General features: G+C 38.3%; 2 protein-coding genes across 2 annotated transcripts; both read right to left on the bottom strand.

The window, feature by feature from the left end:
* Positions 1 to 912: 912 nt before the first annotated feature.
* On the bottom strand, positions 913 to 7,199 carry LOC141793291 (UDP-N-acetylglucosamine transferase subunit ALG13). The gene is made up of 4 exons (XM_074673849.1): positions 7,023 to 7,199; positions 5,346 to 5,508; positions 3,487 to 3,625; positions 913 to 3,399 (listed from the first exon to the last, which is right to left on the bottom strand). Exons 1-4 carry the CDS (start codon positions 7,101 to 7,103, stop codon positions 3,288 to 3,290), a joined length of 495 nt encoding a protein of 164 aa, XP_074529950.1. The 5' UTR covers positions 7,104 to 7,199; the 3' UTR covers positions 913 to 3,287.
* Positions 7,200 to 10,152: 2,953 nt separating this feature from the next.
* rap2c (RAP2C, member of RAS oncogene family) lies at positions 10,153 to 13,881 on the bottom strand. Its single transcript, XM_074673848.1, has 3 exons — positions 12,962 to 13,881; positions 11,981 to 12,266; positions 10,153 to 11,405 (listed from the first exon to the last, which is right to left on the bottom strand). Exons 1-2 carry the CDS (start codon positions 13,232 to 13,234, stop codon positions 11,988 to 11,990), a joined length of 552 nt encoding a protein of 183 aa, XP_074529949.1. The 5' UTR covers positions 13,235 to 13,881; the 3' UTR covers positions 10,153 to 11,405; positions 11,981 to 11,987.
* Positions 13,882 to 15,304: the final 1,423 nt, after the last annotated feature.

Raw genomic sequence — 15,304 nt, 5'->3', positions numbered from 1 at the left:
ATTGTTTTATATAGTTTTTGTTTATAATAATTTTATGTAATTTAGGTTAACATTATTTTTTATATAATGTATGTATATATTTTTTATATTATATATATTATTTTTTGTGATGAAGGCAGCAGCCAACAGTTCAGTATCAGCATTAACTGAGCAGTGAGCACTATGTTGGACTGGAAAATAAACAGTATTACAAAATATTGACTCTGACCTTTTTCAATCCTGCACCTGGTTAATAGGGTATGAAAAACTAAAACTACACTGAAACTAAACTAAGACCAAGCCTTGTTGCAAAAATCAAAACTAATTAAAACTAAACTGTAATGGAAAAAATGTCAAAACTAACTAAAACTAAACTATAATGACAAATCCAAAACTGTTATAACCTTGCTTGTGACAGATCCAAGCTTAAGTGTCCCGATACACTCATGCAACATAAATTGGTGTCTGTTTGTTGGACACCTTCATCTTTAACCTCCAGGCGTTACTATGAATGCAAGAACAATGGTGTGTGTATTGCAGAATACATTCAAGATATTGCAAGGTAGATCATGAGATTTTGCACACTGAGCATCAGTGTTTTGCCTGTTTCTAGGTAAAGAAAATGGAAGTGCAGGAGATGTAGAACAAATCCATCACCTCAAGATTTTGAAAAGACTGCAGGAAATGTACTGCTCTAATGGGCTGAGCTGTACTCCTCTTCAGAAGGAAGCTAAACTTTAGGTGTCAAAATCTGTGCACTTTATATGCATTGCTACTTCAGTGAGAACAGTGATAACCTGGAATGTGTCCTACAAGGTGTAGCAGTATGACACCGGTATCCATAGACTTTTTGTAAAGAATGTATAAACTTAAGCTTGGAAGAGAACATAGGAGCCATGTGTCATCATTTTTCAGCTGGATTATTGACTTTATTGTATCACATCCAGATTTAGACCTCAGAAATAATTTACCATGCATCACAGTCGTTTTAGATGAAACAGGTCAGACTCTGAAGACTTTCTTATGTTCAGGTTGTAGATCGGGTCATAATCATCCCAAAGTCCAAAACAATATGTCTCATTCATGTCATCCTAAACAAACAAAAAGCATTGATCAGTGTGAACCACTGCATTCAGGCTGGTTTGATTGACCCCCTACTTTGACCCAGTTGTTCCTTTTTTTAAATAGACTTATTCAGTTCACTCTTGCATGTCTGAATGATGAATGGAAAGTTTGTTCTTTAATAGATATCATAGAATTAAGCTGTTTTTCTGCCAAAGCACAGGAATCACGACTTTCCCATCAACTCCTTTCAGACTACTCTCTGTCTTCTTGTGCTCTCTCAGTGACCTTTGGATAACAAAATCAAAGCTCATGTGTATTGTGGCACATCTATCAAAGGTACAACTTTGTCATGTGAATGGCCTGTTTGTGTTGAGCTCATGAGCGGAGCGGCATGATATACAACAACTTCAGGACTCTGTACAGACAGAGATTTAACAATGCAAAATAAAAAAAAACAGCTCCAATGTCTAAAATGCATAGAAGTTTCAGTGGAACTCAAGGCTGACAGAGTCACTGTGGGGAGAAAAACAAGAGACACTGGACTTGTGTCTATTTCTATTAGATTAACATGAAGTTTCCACAAACATCATGTGAACCATCCTGAAGTGGCAGGCAGAACCAGTCCAAACCAGATTTCTGAAAAGTTGAATTGATTCGGAGAGTAAACATCACAATGTTCTGGGTTTGAAACTCCCAACTTAATTTTTTAATTCATCTTCTTATTTCATCCCCCAAATAATCAAAAGTATTAAAAATAAAATTGCATAATGACCTTAAGTTGATCTTTAATTTGGTTTTCCAGCTGTCTGACAGACAAAATGTAACTGCTAAAACATACAACAAAGAAAACCTGTAAAAGGTATTTTCTAAGATGCTGCAGCAGGTTTGCCAGTTTGGCTTTAAAACTGGTGGCCACAAAAATGTTGTTGATAATAAATATCAAAGCCTAACTTATAACACCAGAAGCCCAGGACCTGGCTTGAAACCACCCTGGAAAACTCAATTTAAATGTTTGAAACAGTCAAAAGCATTTTAGAGATATCAGAAACAGCATTACAGCATATTTGTGACATAATAAAGTATGTGTGTTTCACTGTGTGAAAGATGCCCCGTCAGGTGGATTTTTTTCAGTCTGTCAAAAACAACCACTTCCTCAATTCATCTGGTGTGGTTTAACAGCTGTTTAGTTGAACCACAGATTCAGAAACGGAACGTTGCAAAGTTCAGAGGAAGACATTTAAACATTTGTCTGCCGTCGCACCTTTCTCTGCAGGGAAGATCCCAAGAAAGTTTCTGTATACAGTGATTCCTCTTTCAGAGATAAAATTTGGGGGCTTTCCAGAGAGGAAGTTAGTTTCTGTATTGTTTCTCTTCCACAGTAGTGAATTAACCTGAAGTACTAAAATATTTTCTGTATGAAGCTGCCTCAGATGAAATCTATACCAAGAAAATTATATCGAAGAAACATTAACCATTTATACTGTTGTGTAACTTAATGATGGTGAAACCAATCATCAGCTTGACATACCTGGTTCTATAAATTTTAAAATGAGCAGCTGAAACTTTCTGTCTGAGCAACATCTGAAAGAAAACAGACAAAAATATTTCATACTGAACACGGCTCAGAGGTCAGTCAAGACTACGTGCTGCTTTTCACTCATCACTTCCTGTACCAATATCTCTTCTGATGAAGAAACTGTAGGTCAAAGAAATGATGAGCCAACACTATTGCACTAAAATGAACAACTTGCCTAAACTGTGCTTTGTCTCTTCATTTGGTGATTTTGTTAACTGAAATGTCTCACAGGCTACAAGAGACTGAAAAGGATCTAAAAATGTAAAAGGCTTTTCTTTCTGAAAAAAGTCAAGGCGCCTTAATAGAAATGGATGTATTTTATCTCCATAAAAAAATATCAGAGAAATAAATGAACAGAAGAGTCACCCTGATGAAGATGAGCTCAAGCAGTGGATTATCCAGGTCAAGAGTTTCAGATCTTTAGTATAAAGAAAACTCAAGTTGTTGTCTTTACTGCACAAACATAGCCCAACACTTTCAACTTTCTTTGAAAGTGATTAATGACTTTACAACCCATGAGCTGATAGTTCTTTTTTCTAATATTACAGCACATGAACAAATGTAACGTATGTGGAAATAAATCAAAGCACATATTAGTGCAACAACAATGTCAGAGCAAAGTCTCTTCTACAACAGCTATGCTAAGTAGTCCTGTAGAATCAAAATGTCACTGAACACCAAGAGCTTTGTCTAAAAAGTTTGCAAAATGCTTCGGCTGTCCAGGCTGGTAGGGCTGAAGGACAGAGAGGTCCATGGTCTTCAAAGTTTCTGTCAGGGTGCTGAAAGATTAAAAAAGAAGAACTGTTAACTATTCTTTGAGCTCTGTAGCCTCACATGTTTACTCTATACATATGAGAAACACACACCTGCATGTGCAGTACAACAAGTGGGAGTCCATGTGGAGCTGCTGGGCCAGCTCCAGCTGGTGGTTGTCCATCAGTTTGTCATTTACTACGACCAGCAGAGGCTTGCCTGCTCCGAGGGCCTCCAAACAACTTCCTGCTCCTGAGGAGGAAAACAAGATCCTTATTCATGGGTGCAACTTAAGCCTGTCTGAGATCCTGCAACCACTGGTTAGTGTTCATGGAGTAAACAACATCATAATAAACACTTGGTTGAAAAACAAGATGTATAATCCTTTCCTGTTTTAGGTAGTTTAGCTCATATTAAGGTCAATCTCGACTTTTACTGAAGTTTCATAAGTGTTTTTACAGGTTATTAAATGGTCAGCTAAAATGTGAGCTGTGAGATATTTTGCACAGAACGAGAAAACACTGTGACAGACTTTTACACAATTAATATTGAATGAGGATATAAGTTAAAATTCATAAATGCACTTTTATTTACAGTTAATCTATCATTTTATACATTTTATAAATGCTTGTGTTCATAATGTCTCGCTCTTACTCAAAAATACCTGGAATGGCAGGGATGTTTGATGACTTGTCATCAACTGGATTTCTCTTTCCCTTCCTTTCTCCACATAAATGACCTCAATTAGTCTGAGAGCAGCTTATAGCTAGCTGTGGCTTGGTCTGATTGGCCAAATGCTGCATGCTGGGTGTAAATACAGGGCACTTGTATCAGTATTCATGTGTTGCATTTCAGGGAGATTTCTGTCATGTGTTTATTGTGCTTGCTCAAAAAAGATGGGGTTGAACTACAAAACCATTCCTATGACACATTAAAAACATGGTCGTCCATGCCTTCAGCGCTTCATCCTCGTTTCTGTAAATATTGACTCTGGCCAGCTCCTCTTTGTGTTCTTGTGTGCCTGTTGTTCTGTTGAACTGTAAATCCAGCCAACTGTCTTTTCACCATCCTTTAGTAATCTCAAAGTAATACTGTAACAGGTCACTGATTACAGAGATGTACAATGAAGCAAGTTTGAAGTGGCAGGCCTTCTTTTTGTTAGCCGGCTTATAAAAAATATTAAAACCAGAGATAAAAGGCTTGAAACATGGATGTTTCCCTGTGTTGTCAAAGATTGACAAAGAGGAGTTCCCATTAAAGAGTCATCTGATTTCACTGAGTGATCCACTGCTACTAACAAGATGAATAGAAAGGAGTAAACAATAGAAAGCTGGGACAATTAAAATGCTATTGCAGCAATGACAAGAAGAAGATTTAAGAGGGATTTAATTTTCTTTCATCACAAACTGACTCGTTCAGGTTCCTGCAATGCAGGCATGATGGATGTTCACAGTCTGTGCTACTGTAACTGCACAGCTTTGTTGAGGTGGTTTAAGTAACCTACAGTTGAACATGCTTGGTAGTATAATTCATTCCCTTAACTGAATAAAATTATACTACAACAAAACAAGATGAGAAAAAAAACTTTGAATGATGTTTTTGTTGTAAGAGTAACCTACTGTATGATGCAATGTGTCATCCTGTATCAAAATGTTTGTTTTATGACCTCAGGTGGCCTGGTGTTTTCACAACCTGCTGTATCATGTACCTGTTTAATGTTTGCACAATGATCATATGCCTGTATTTACTTTGAATTATTCAGTCATCATTACTGTCTGAGCTGGCAATGACCAACATGAGACAGCCGGCTTTTGCAGTACTTCACAAGAAAATGTGCATTTATAACAAAACAGTTATATGAGGTTTTGGCCCATGTTGCAGGATGACCTGAGTTTGATAAAACAAAATAATTTTGTGAAGTGCTCAGAGGTGTGAGTGAGTATTGTTCCAAAGCTTTTGATATCACACTCACCTGCATGGCTGATGACAAGGTCTGCCTGCTTCATGTCCTCTGCTATTGAGTCTTTGAATCGAAAAGCCTCAAGTTTGACATGCGGACAACTATCAGCCTCTGGAAGAACGGATCCTCTTCCAACTTGAAGAACCAGATGCTCATACCCACGAGCTTTCAGAGCCTGTATCGAAAGACACGTTATTATAAAGATTCTCAAAATTCACTCCTTACGTTTATCATCATTTTACATCAAATCACTGTGTAAGATGATTTTTTAATCCATATTTTCACACTCAAGACAAAGAGCTCATCTAAATCATATGCCCCAATGCATCTCGGAGAGCATCACAGTTTTATGCTCATCTTTTTCATCCTGTTGTAGGATATAGGACATGGGAGATTAATAGTTGTGCTCGTATAGCAGCACCCTCATACAAATGCACGCAGAGGTTGAGACTAGGGATGCATGATATTGGATTTTTGCCGATATCCGATATGCCGATATATCTGAACCCCTTTTGGCTGATACCGATACCGATAATCACAAGTTTTTTTGTTTTTTTCACTGTAAAGAAAGCTGAGTCTATCCTGTACTGGCATTTATATGTTACTCTTATTGTCTTATTATTTGTTTAAGAAACACATAAAACAAGACAAAAAAACATTTGATTTTACCATAAATAAGAAATGTATTATTTTTTCAAACTCAAGACATTCAGTACTGAAATACAGAAAAATAATTTCTTTAGATCACATGAACTTTAAATGTACAATGTGTCTTTAAACATAACCAAGTTGCATTTGATTATTTTAGAGCTACTGTAATAATCTGGTGACAGACACAGAGCTCTGCAAAGCAATGAAGTGCAACATTTTATGTAAGGAGCTTATTTTTCAGATGGAAAATAATAATAATCCTAACTGAGTAGCACCTTATCGGCTGTGCATATCTGCAGAAATTTTCATATCTGCGGATACCGATAAACGTGTTTTTAAACTTTTATCAGCCGATACCGATATTGTGCCGATAATATTGTGCATCCCTAGTTGAGACATACCGGCCTTTTTTTCTTTTCTTTTACAACAAGGAAATATGAGCATGCAAGAAACTTTTATTTCATTTAAAGATAGTAGTTTTCATAACAACTTTTTTTCAAAATCACAATAATAACTGATATCACCCAAATGGCCTTCATTAATAGTTTACGTACCCTTGAAAGTTTGGCCTGATAATAATAACATTGGTTGACACCTGAACTCTGCAGTCAGCTGCTTTTGTTAGAGAGCCAGTTCAGTGCAGACAGCCCAGGCTCAGTAAGAGATAGGGGAGGAAGCTCTACTAACACTGTTTTTGGTAGAGGGGGTTAACCAGGAACCAGTTATGGTAAACAGTAGTCTTTAACTTCAACCCATTTTTCATGTGCAAGGACCTTAACTGAACGTATTTCTTTGATTATAAACATTGTAGTTTGCCACACTGACTTTACAGTTTAAGCATTTCAATAGTAGTTATAAATACACAGAAAAAATATAGTTTAGGTATTCTTGTTTAAGTTTTCTTTCCTGCAAGCTCAATGCTTAAATTAAATAGGAAAAACACAATATCCCATAACCCTTCTCAATTTAGAGACAACTTATTCCAGTAATGATAGTTTTCTGCATTAGCTTCGTCTCCAAATCAACCGCCGTACACACCTGAACGGACTCTGGGCACGTGATTGTTTCGATGAGATCATCAAAGGATGTAGTGCCAACTGTTACAAATACTGTCTTCATGTCTAAACTGAGTCTGGAGAATTATTTGGACACTTTATAGCCTTTCCTGGCTCGGCGTCATCCCACTGAGGTCTGCAAACACTTCCGCAACAAACCTGGTGACGTCATCGGCCTGAGCGTGTTACGTACCGTGCTGCCATCTAGAGGGCTGGAGCTACAACAGCTCACCTACATGATGGAAAAATATATATATTTCTGTGCTTCCTTCTGGATTTTAAGAAATGTGACACCTATGACAGCCAGGAAAGGTTCTTGTAAAATAGAGAGAGAATACTCCTTTGATTTCTGTGCATGAGGTAGGTTGGGCATTTACCTTGTGTTGACCATATTCCATTTAGCGACGGTGATACAGTGTCACACCAGCGTCCTTTTCAGCAAGCCTTCAAATCAAAGCAGAACTGGATGCAATAGATGAAACCAGCAATACCAGAAAACCTTCCGACAAAGCCTCACAAATGAATCAGAACATCATTAATGCTACTGGTCAAGTTTTCACTTGACCTCACATAAACCCAGAGGAAACTTCTGATGAGCTTACTCTGGCGCAGGTGGGGCATTTACTGCTTTATTTAGTTTCCTATCATTCTAAAAAAAAAAAAAAGAAAAAAAAAAAAAGCAGAATTTGATTTAAAACTGGCTTTTTATTCTTAAGAACAGCTGAATCCAACCTAGACCATTCTATTAAGTTTTCATCAACATATACATTGTACAAAGATAGTAATATTTTGTTGCTTCTGAACTCTGCAGGCAGTTGTTTCTGTTCACAGAGCTCCAACTACTGGGTGTGGAAACAGATGAAACCAATCAGGAACCAGGACAAGATGCTCAACATGAGATATTTCTCCCTGAAAGACCCTGGACAAGGTGAGGTGACCCTGCTGATTCAGAGCTGTTAGTCCCCCAACCAACACCACTGCTGTCACACAGCAGCTGCTACCAGAAAGCCCAGGCTCAATGAGAGGAAGATGAGGCAGCCCTGTGCTCTTCTGCATGTGAAACCTGCAGTACAGCATGATGACAAATGCAAGAAAAAAGCTTGCAAAGCAATAACCAACTCAAGTGCGCTGTGCAAGTCTGCTGCATGAAAACATACAGCAGTGCAGCCTGGTTCTTCTTGTTTTTACTCTTTGGGGACAGGGGGAGCCAGCAAGTGCAAAAATGTCTATAGCTGTAGTCTCATGGGTGTGCAAAAGCTTGACTGAGCAAATTGCTTTGTTATTATAGGTTTTGGTATTTTTAATCATCGACTTAAAAGCATTAAACATTTGAATGATTCTCATCAGTAGGAAGAAGTAGATGTTTTCAAAGTAAAAGACAAGGGTGGAGCATTAGATAATCAAACTACACTAAATAAGTTCAAAGAACTGCTTTAAATTTGTGAATTCTGTGTAAAACCTCTCACATGGCAGCAGGTATATTAAATCGGTCCATGATCTCTGCATTTCTCATGTATTGACTATGAAGTAACGGGCTCACTGTAAAACAGATCAAAGAAGAGACGGTCAAATGCTGTTTAGAGTAATAAAATCATCTAGGTCTGAAATAAAGATTTCGTAAAGTGGGTTAACCATTTATCATGAGCTATTAATTATTAGCCAGTGTTACTTATGGTAATATAACACCAACGCATTGTAAAACCAGAGGACTAAAATTTGTTGTTTTGATTGCTGATGCCTTATTAAGAATCATCATAAAGAAAGGTTTTGTTTAAAGACACTGTTTAAAATACAGGTCATGAGTAACAGGAGTCAGATGCATTTCTCCAGCACTAAACTTCAATGGTCATCATCATTTTACAAGTGAAGGATTCAGTGTCATTTAAAGTGATGTAAAACACACAAAAGTCCCTTTTTACAGTCAATGTTTGGTTTTCTGTTCAGGGCTTCTGAAGAAACAGGTGACTTAAGGACACACCTCTGTAGACTCTGATATAATAACAAGTTTATAAACCAAACAGCTCTTATGTCAGAGGGTTATCTAACAATGACAGTGGAGTTATTATCATTATTTTCATTCCTACGAATAGTCACACCTTATTGTCACAATTCATCCTCCAAAAATCATGTTCTTATTCTTACAATTATTTTTTTTGTAAAACCTGCTGAAAATATTCCCCTGAAGCACAAGGAGTTAAAGACACTTTCACATATCTCCAGCTGTTAAGGCAATGGTAAAATTGTAAGCAAAGAGCTTCATACTTTCTTATCAAGCAGATTTGGAGCAACATTACCATATGTCTCTGGGTCCTGTCTGCCAATTTTCAGAATTCAGGTCTAGTATTTGAGCTTTTTAGTTTTGGTTTGGTTCTCCACCATGTCCTCAGTAAACACGAGTCTGTAGCAGCTAAATGCTTCACATTGTTTTAAGGCCAGACAAAACTTTCACATCTGTACTCATGAGAACATTTTTAGAGACTGCTTCAAAAATCTCCTACTTTAAGTATTCAAACCTTACATCTTTTTCTTTGTTGTCAGTCTGTAGATGTATAGTGGGAGATCACTGAGCATACACTGTATATGAAAAGTCAGGATATCACATCACAAGCTTACTGTGGAAGCCACAGCTTGTCCACAGCCTGTGTGTTTGAGTACGGCTAAAATGTCTACCGTTTAGTGCTGTGAGAAGGGAGAGGAAATAGAGGACTTTTTTATTTACACAGCACAGCTAACTGCTTTATAGAGAAACAGAACCACATGAACAAAAGAGGAATAACTTTTTGTTATTGATTAATCTGTGGATTATCCGGATTAGTTTTTCTGAGTAAAATGTCAGTCCTGTGATACATTGTCTTTTGGGGTAGAAAACAAAACACTTAACTGATAAATCAAACCAGTTAAGAATTCACTTCTGTTACAGTACCATGACCATGTTTACAAGGCAAAACTCCTCTTGTTTTTGTTATTGGTGTCTGAAGCCAAAATGAGACAATGAGAGTTTAAATCATTGGAGATAATACCAAGTAAATGCTGACACTGTTAAAAAAAACAACAAAAAAACAAACAAAAGCAGAAAGGCCAACATGTTTATTACCAAACAATGACAGCTTTTCATCTTTGAAAACAGAAAATAAAAGAAACATGAGACCAGGGTGCAACAGAAATTGTTTAAGGCTCTGTTAAATCCTCAGCTTCAAAAAACAAATGATGTACCATGAATCCTGAAAAGTCACAAAAAGCCAACTAGTATAAAATCAAAGGTTTAAAACTGGCTACCCATTGTCATTAGTTTTCAATAAATAGGTTACAATACGAAAAGGAAAAATACAAAGTTAAATCTGATTAACTCCGCCAGAACTTTTATCAAACCACATTGCAGCAAGTTATTGAATGAAAAACGGAAATCAGCGTCTCCTGAATTTAAAGCAACACACGTCATATAGTCAAACACTAAAATATGCACTGTGAGCTTCCTTTGGTCATTCCAAAATCATTCTCCCACAGAGAAAACTGAAACTGGAAGACCTGCGTCCACACGGTTCATGCCTTGTAGAGACTGACAGAATTCAGGATAAAAATAGTAAAATGGCTCTTCCTTATCACTTCAAGTGGATTTAGTAGAACATTTTTCAATTTAAGCATGCATGTTTCGGATGAGTTTAGCTGCTTCAGGCTCCTGCCATCATAAGAAGGTAAATTAAGGTGCAGCAGAGGGTGCTGCTGGAGAAAGGATTACTTGAATTAAGTTTTTAAGGTTTCATTCACCCTGTCTTAGTTTCCTCGAGCTAAACCTGTCAGCTTGTGTCTCACACACTGCTGTCAGTTGTGTCTATAGAAAGAAAGTTTTACACAAGATTCTAGAGAAAATGAGCAGTGTGCCTGGGCAACAAACTGGATGAGTTTTAAACATGCATGCTTAAAAGTAAAAATGTTTCATTAATATGAAATACTTTGTCAAATTCAAAACTTGAGACATAATACAAGTAATAATAAGGTATATAATAGTGATTAAAGCAGCTTTAAAAAGAAGCTGCAACCTCACAAACACTCCTGCTTATTATCTCAGAGATACTTTTGACTAAAAGATAGAAAAAAAAGACTGAAATTCACAGATGGCCGTTCTTGCTTGTTAAAAGTCCTTCCGTCTGACTCCATCCTGGGTCATTTCCAAGGCCGTAAAGGTTGCAGCAGAAAAGTCTCAACAGTTATGATATCAAAAATAGAACCAACGTCTTTTCTGCAAGATGCATCGTGAACAGAAATCTTACCAGCTATGGTAAGTTATATCAGTAGGATCAAATGTCACGTAGTCCTCGGGTTCATGGTTCATCAGAATCTTTGTGGTGATCCAGACATAAAAGTGGATCTATAAACAAGAAGACAAGAACAAAACAGCTCAATACCACAGCACGTTTAATAACTAATTCTAACATGATTATCTGTGCAGGCAGCAGGCAACTGAAGCAACATCTGTCACAGAATCTTAAGTCAACTTCCTGTTTTTACACAGAAGCTCCTCTTTAGGATGTCACATTTTCTCTCGCTTTCAGAGTTTACTCTCTTCAAGTTACTGCTCTGTTAGTTTCGACTCTTCAGGCTCTTTTTCTTCCTGGCCCTAGAGCTGTTCTTGCAGTTGTGTTCTTCATGCCACATACTTTCTGTGATCCTATTATAACAAGCTAATTCAACAGTTTTTTGCGCCGCACGGCACCACCCACACGTCGTTCTCACTTCCAACCAAACCTCTCTTCTGCCTTACACTGCTCTGAGACTACACAGTCATCCATGTGACAAATTTCTTCTCAGCTTGTGAGCTGAATTTACACAGACACTGCAGTTACATTTTAGCACATTTTGTAAAATTAGCGCACTGCCAACTGTGCTGTGCTAGTGAGTGAATGCAGCCATGCACAAGGAGAATAAGAATGACAGTGCTGGTACCTCTTCCTCACTGCACCACACAGGCTGTGCAGCACTGCTCCTGCTTCTCCGGCAGTGTGGAATAATTCATCTGTCGCACAATTTCTGCAAACAGCTCGTCCACCATGGTCTTGCTCTTTGCAGAAGTTTCAATAAAAGGACAGCCCCACTCTTGAGCTAGAGCTCGCCCATCTGACCCAGCGACCTCACGTTCAGACTCCAGGTCTACTTTGTTTCCAACCAGGATCAGCGGCACCTTCTCGAAACGCTTCACTCGCACTATTTGGTCTCGCATTGGTCTGATGTCCTTGGGGAGATAAAAAAAGAGGATGAGAGTTTGCAGCACTGGTACAGAGCATTGGTATACTACAATAGCTGGTCACTACACACATCTCTCAGCAGAGTATCAATATGTATCCATTGCATTTAGAAAAAAGGCAGAGTGCAATGTAAAATATATCTTTTAACACAGGCAATTTAGTTAAACAAAGCATCAACAAATAAGATTGAAGTTTCACTTCCAGCATTTAATACATTTATGTTACTAATCTTCCAATAACAGAACTTTAAAATACACACCTACATTTTTGAAGTATGTAAAAACTGCCTGTGACTGAAATCTAAGATATAAAGTTAAGTAATGCATTAGGAACATCTGCTTTATACAAAAAAATACATTTAGAAGAATTTTGTTAGTCTTGATAAAAACTGCTCTGCATTGCATATGGTACAACTTCTAAAACACCCCAGTTGAAGCCAATGATGATTGAATGAATAATGATTCTACCAGTATAATTGGCTTTAAATCAAGGTCATTAGTATTCGTTTTTTTCCATCTTTGCACAGATGAATTTCCTAGATGCTGCAGGGCTGTGATTCACAGTCTCCGCCACCTGGTAAGAATCACACCCTATCACAGTGTCAAGATGCTCTACTGGAACGCTTTGCTTGTCTGTCTGTGTTTGGAAATCATGTGTACCAGGTGACCCTCAGATCACATACCTGGAATGACTGCTGGTTGACCAGGCTGTAGACCAGGATGAAGCCCTGTCCGTTCTTAATGTACAGATCTCTCATGGAGGCGAACTGCTCCGTCCCCGCCGTGTCTAGGATCTCTAGCACCGAGGGAGACGAGTCCACCTCGATCTCCTTGCGGTAAAAGTCTTCGATGGTCGGGTCATATTTTTCGATAAAGGTGCCTGTGACAAACTGGACGGTCAGCGCGGACTTCCCGACGCCGCCACTGCCCAGCACGACCACTTTGTACTCTTTCATTGGGGCAAGCACGGCGGGCTAACTTAGCAGCTAACGGTTTAGCCTCTCTGCTATACTCGCTCCAGAAACATTTATCAGGCCTTTGAGAGCTAACGAGCAAACTACAGACTTGCAAAGTGATTTCTCGCCCTTCACACAAGTCCAGATATGCAACTCATAGCAGTTTTATTTTCTTCCGTTGTGCGGCTTCTTGAGGAGGAAAAGTTGATGTCGTTCACTCTGGTGTTAGCTAACGTTAAAGCTAGCTCTGTGCTGGCTGTGTTCACGCGCTCCCATGCTCGAGCTTCTTTATATTTGATCTAATGAATCACAAATAACAGGGACTCATCCTGATACTAACGCAGAAAACACTATACTTTTTCTTCACACAGCATGCCAGCCCACCCTAACAAACTAGCCCACCGCTGGGTAACGTCCCTCCGCTTGGGCCCGGTTCTGGTTCCGGCCCGGCCCGGCGCCTTGGCACCTGAATGTGCTATCGACCGAAAAAGCGCAGAGTCAATATTGTCATCCCAGAGTCCATTTGTTACAGTTTGGTGTCGCTCCAGATTGTGTTTGACTCGGTGCTGAGCAGCTTAGATCACAGAAAGGAAACCTTTTTCTTCCTCCTGATTTCCTGAAGCTAAAAACCTCGTTTCCGCTAACGACAACACAACTTCCGGTGGAATTGCCTTCAAAATAAAAGCCTCATGCAGATGAAATTCTGGATACCACAAATTGGAAACGTACTGAAAGCATTTGAATGTTTCATTTATTTATTTATTTATTTTAATATATAAAGTTTGAAATATTTAAAATGGAACACCATGCACACATGTTACACTGACTTAATAAAACACAAATGGTATAAATACATAGTACAATAAAATAAATAAATAACAACAGGACTGCCAGAACCCTTTCAAATTTTCTGTGTTGACTTTGTCTTTTCCATTTGTAAACATACTGCATGTCTTGAGCCGGTTCAAGAAGTAGTGTGTAGAGATCTATTTCTATGTCAGGAGAACAAGGTTTTAAGCTACCATCAGTCCTTAATGCAGAGCATCCAAAGATGGACAGGTTGTGGTTGGGTTCACTGCCTATAAAACATGCGTCTGAAAAGTATTCAAAAATTGAGGGCTAAAAGTAGCACAGCACAGGGCTGAACCAGAAGAGATGTGCCAGAGAATTTTCAGCAGAACAGCACTGATTGTATTAAGGGGACACTGAAGGAAAGATTTGTGTTTAAACTTAAACTGTAGTGGAAATTAATGGAACAACCATGAACCTGCAACATTGGTTCTTCCCAGGATCTAAAAGATATAATGCACAGAAAGTTCTTTATTTGTATAGACCAATTCATAGGAAACTTTCCTAACAACATTGCAGGCCCAGGATTGCTAATGTTAAATTATTAACAGAGACCCAACATTAAGATAAGATAAGAAATCTTGACCCACAACGAGTTCAGCACTGTGCAGCATTTATCAAATTACAATGACAAAGGACAAGCTTCCCTTTAACGGGCATAGACCTCCGGCAGAACCAGACTCATGTCAGATGGACATCTACCTCAACTGTGACAGTCAGTAGTTTGGCATCGTGACAATAACAGTGTGGCTTTCAGTAGCCGTAGGTACTGACGTCTGGCAGGTCCACAGCAGCAGCAATGATCCAGAGGAACCTACAAGACAACATGAGGAGCTTCTAGAAGTTCTATGGTAATAACTTTAATAAGATATTAAAATTAAAAGTTAGACTGATAGAGAGAGAAAAACAGGAGCTTTGTGTGTCAGTTCCCCTAAGCAGTCTAAGCCAAGAAACAAGAAATGTACGTTGAGATCCCAAGAAAACCACTGGAATATACTCACTGTAACTCTAATATAGTGTATTTTGTTACTAAATACATTTTTAAGGTTGGCCAAGTAGTGGGCAGGTGGGTGAAATTCATCAACTGCAATGTCTTTGGTTTTAATTCTGCTCAGGATACATTGTGATGATTGCAAAACCAAGAATTTGGTCTTTTGAATTACATCATTGTATGATAGATGAAGAATGTGCATATCTCTTTACAGTACAGATTAAATAACA

This window comes from Halichoeres trimaculatus, unplaced genomic scaffold, assembly GCF_033239565.1.
Source record: "Halichoeres trimaculatus isolate MK-OKI-2021-1 unplaced genomic scaffold, fHalTri1.1 fHalTri1_scaffold_7, whole genome shotgun sequence".
Classification (NCBI taxonomy): domain Eukaryota; kingdom Metazoa; phylum Chordata; class Actinopteri; order Labriformes; family Labridae; genus Halichoeres; species Halichoeres trimaculatus.
The sequence above is the reverse complement of the archived record's forward strand: the minus strand, read 5'-3'. Positions and strand labels throughout refer to the sequence as shown.

What these genes read in the sequence shown, in the direction of transcription:
- rap2c (XM_074673848.1), bottom strand. Translation starts at nt 13,234, where the DNA reads ATGAAAGAGTACAAAGTGGTCGTGCTGGGCAGTGGCGGCGTCGGGAAG. An exon ending in TCAACCAGCAGTCATTCCAG is followed by an intron (nt 12,267 to 12,961) that starts GTATGTGATCTG and finishes TATCTCCCCAAG; the next exon opens with GACATCAGACCAATGCGAGA.
- LOC141793291 (XM_074673849.1), bottom strand. Translation starts at nt 7,103, where the DNA reads ATGAAGACAGTATTTGTAACAGTTGGCACTACATCCTTTGATGATCTC. An exon ending in CCTTGTCATCAGCCATGCAG is followed by an intron (nt 3,626 to 5,345) that starts GTGAGTGTGATA and finishes TTTCCTCCTCAG; the next exon opens with GAGCAGGAAGTTGTTTGGAG. An exon ending in TTGTTGTACTGCACATGCAG is followed by an intron (nt 3,400 to 3,486) that starts GTGTGTGTTTCT and finishes TTAATCTTTCAG; the next exon opens with CACCCTGACAGAAACTTTGA.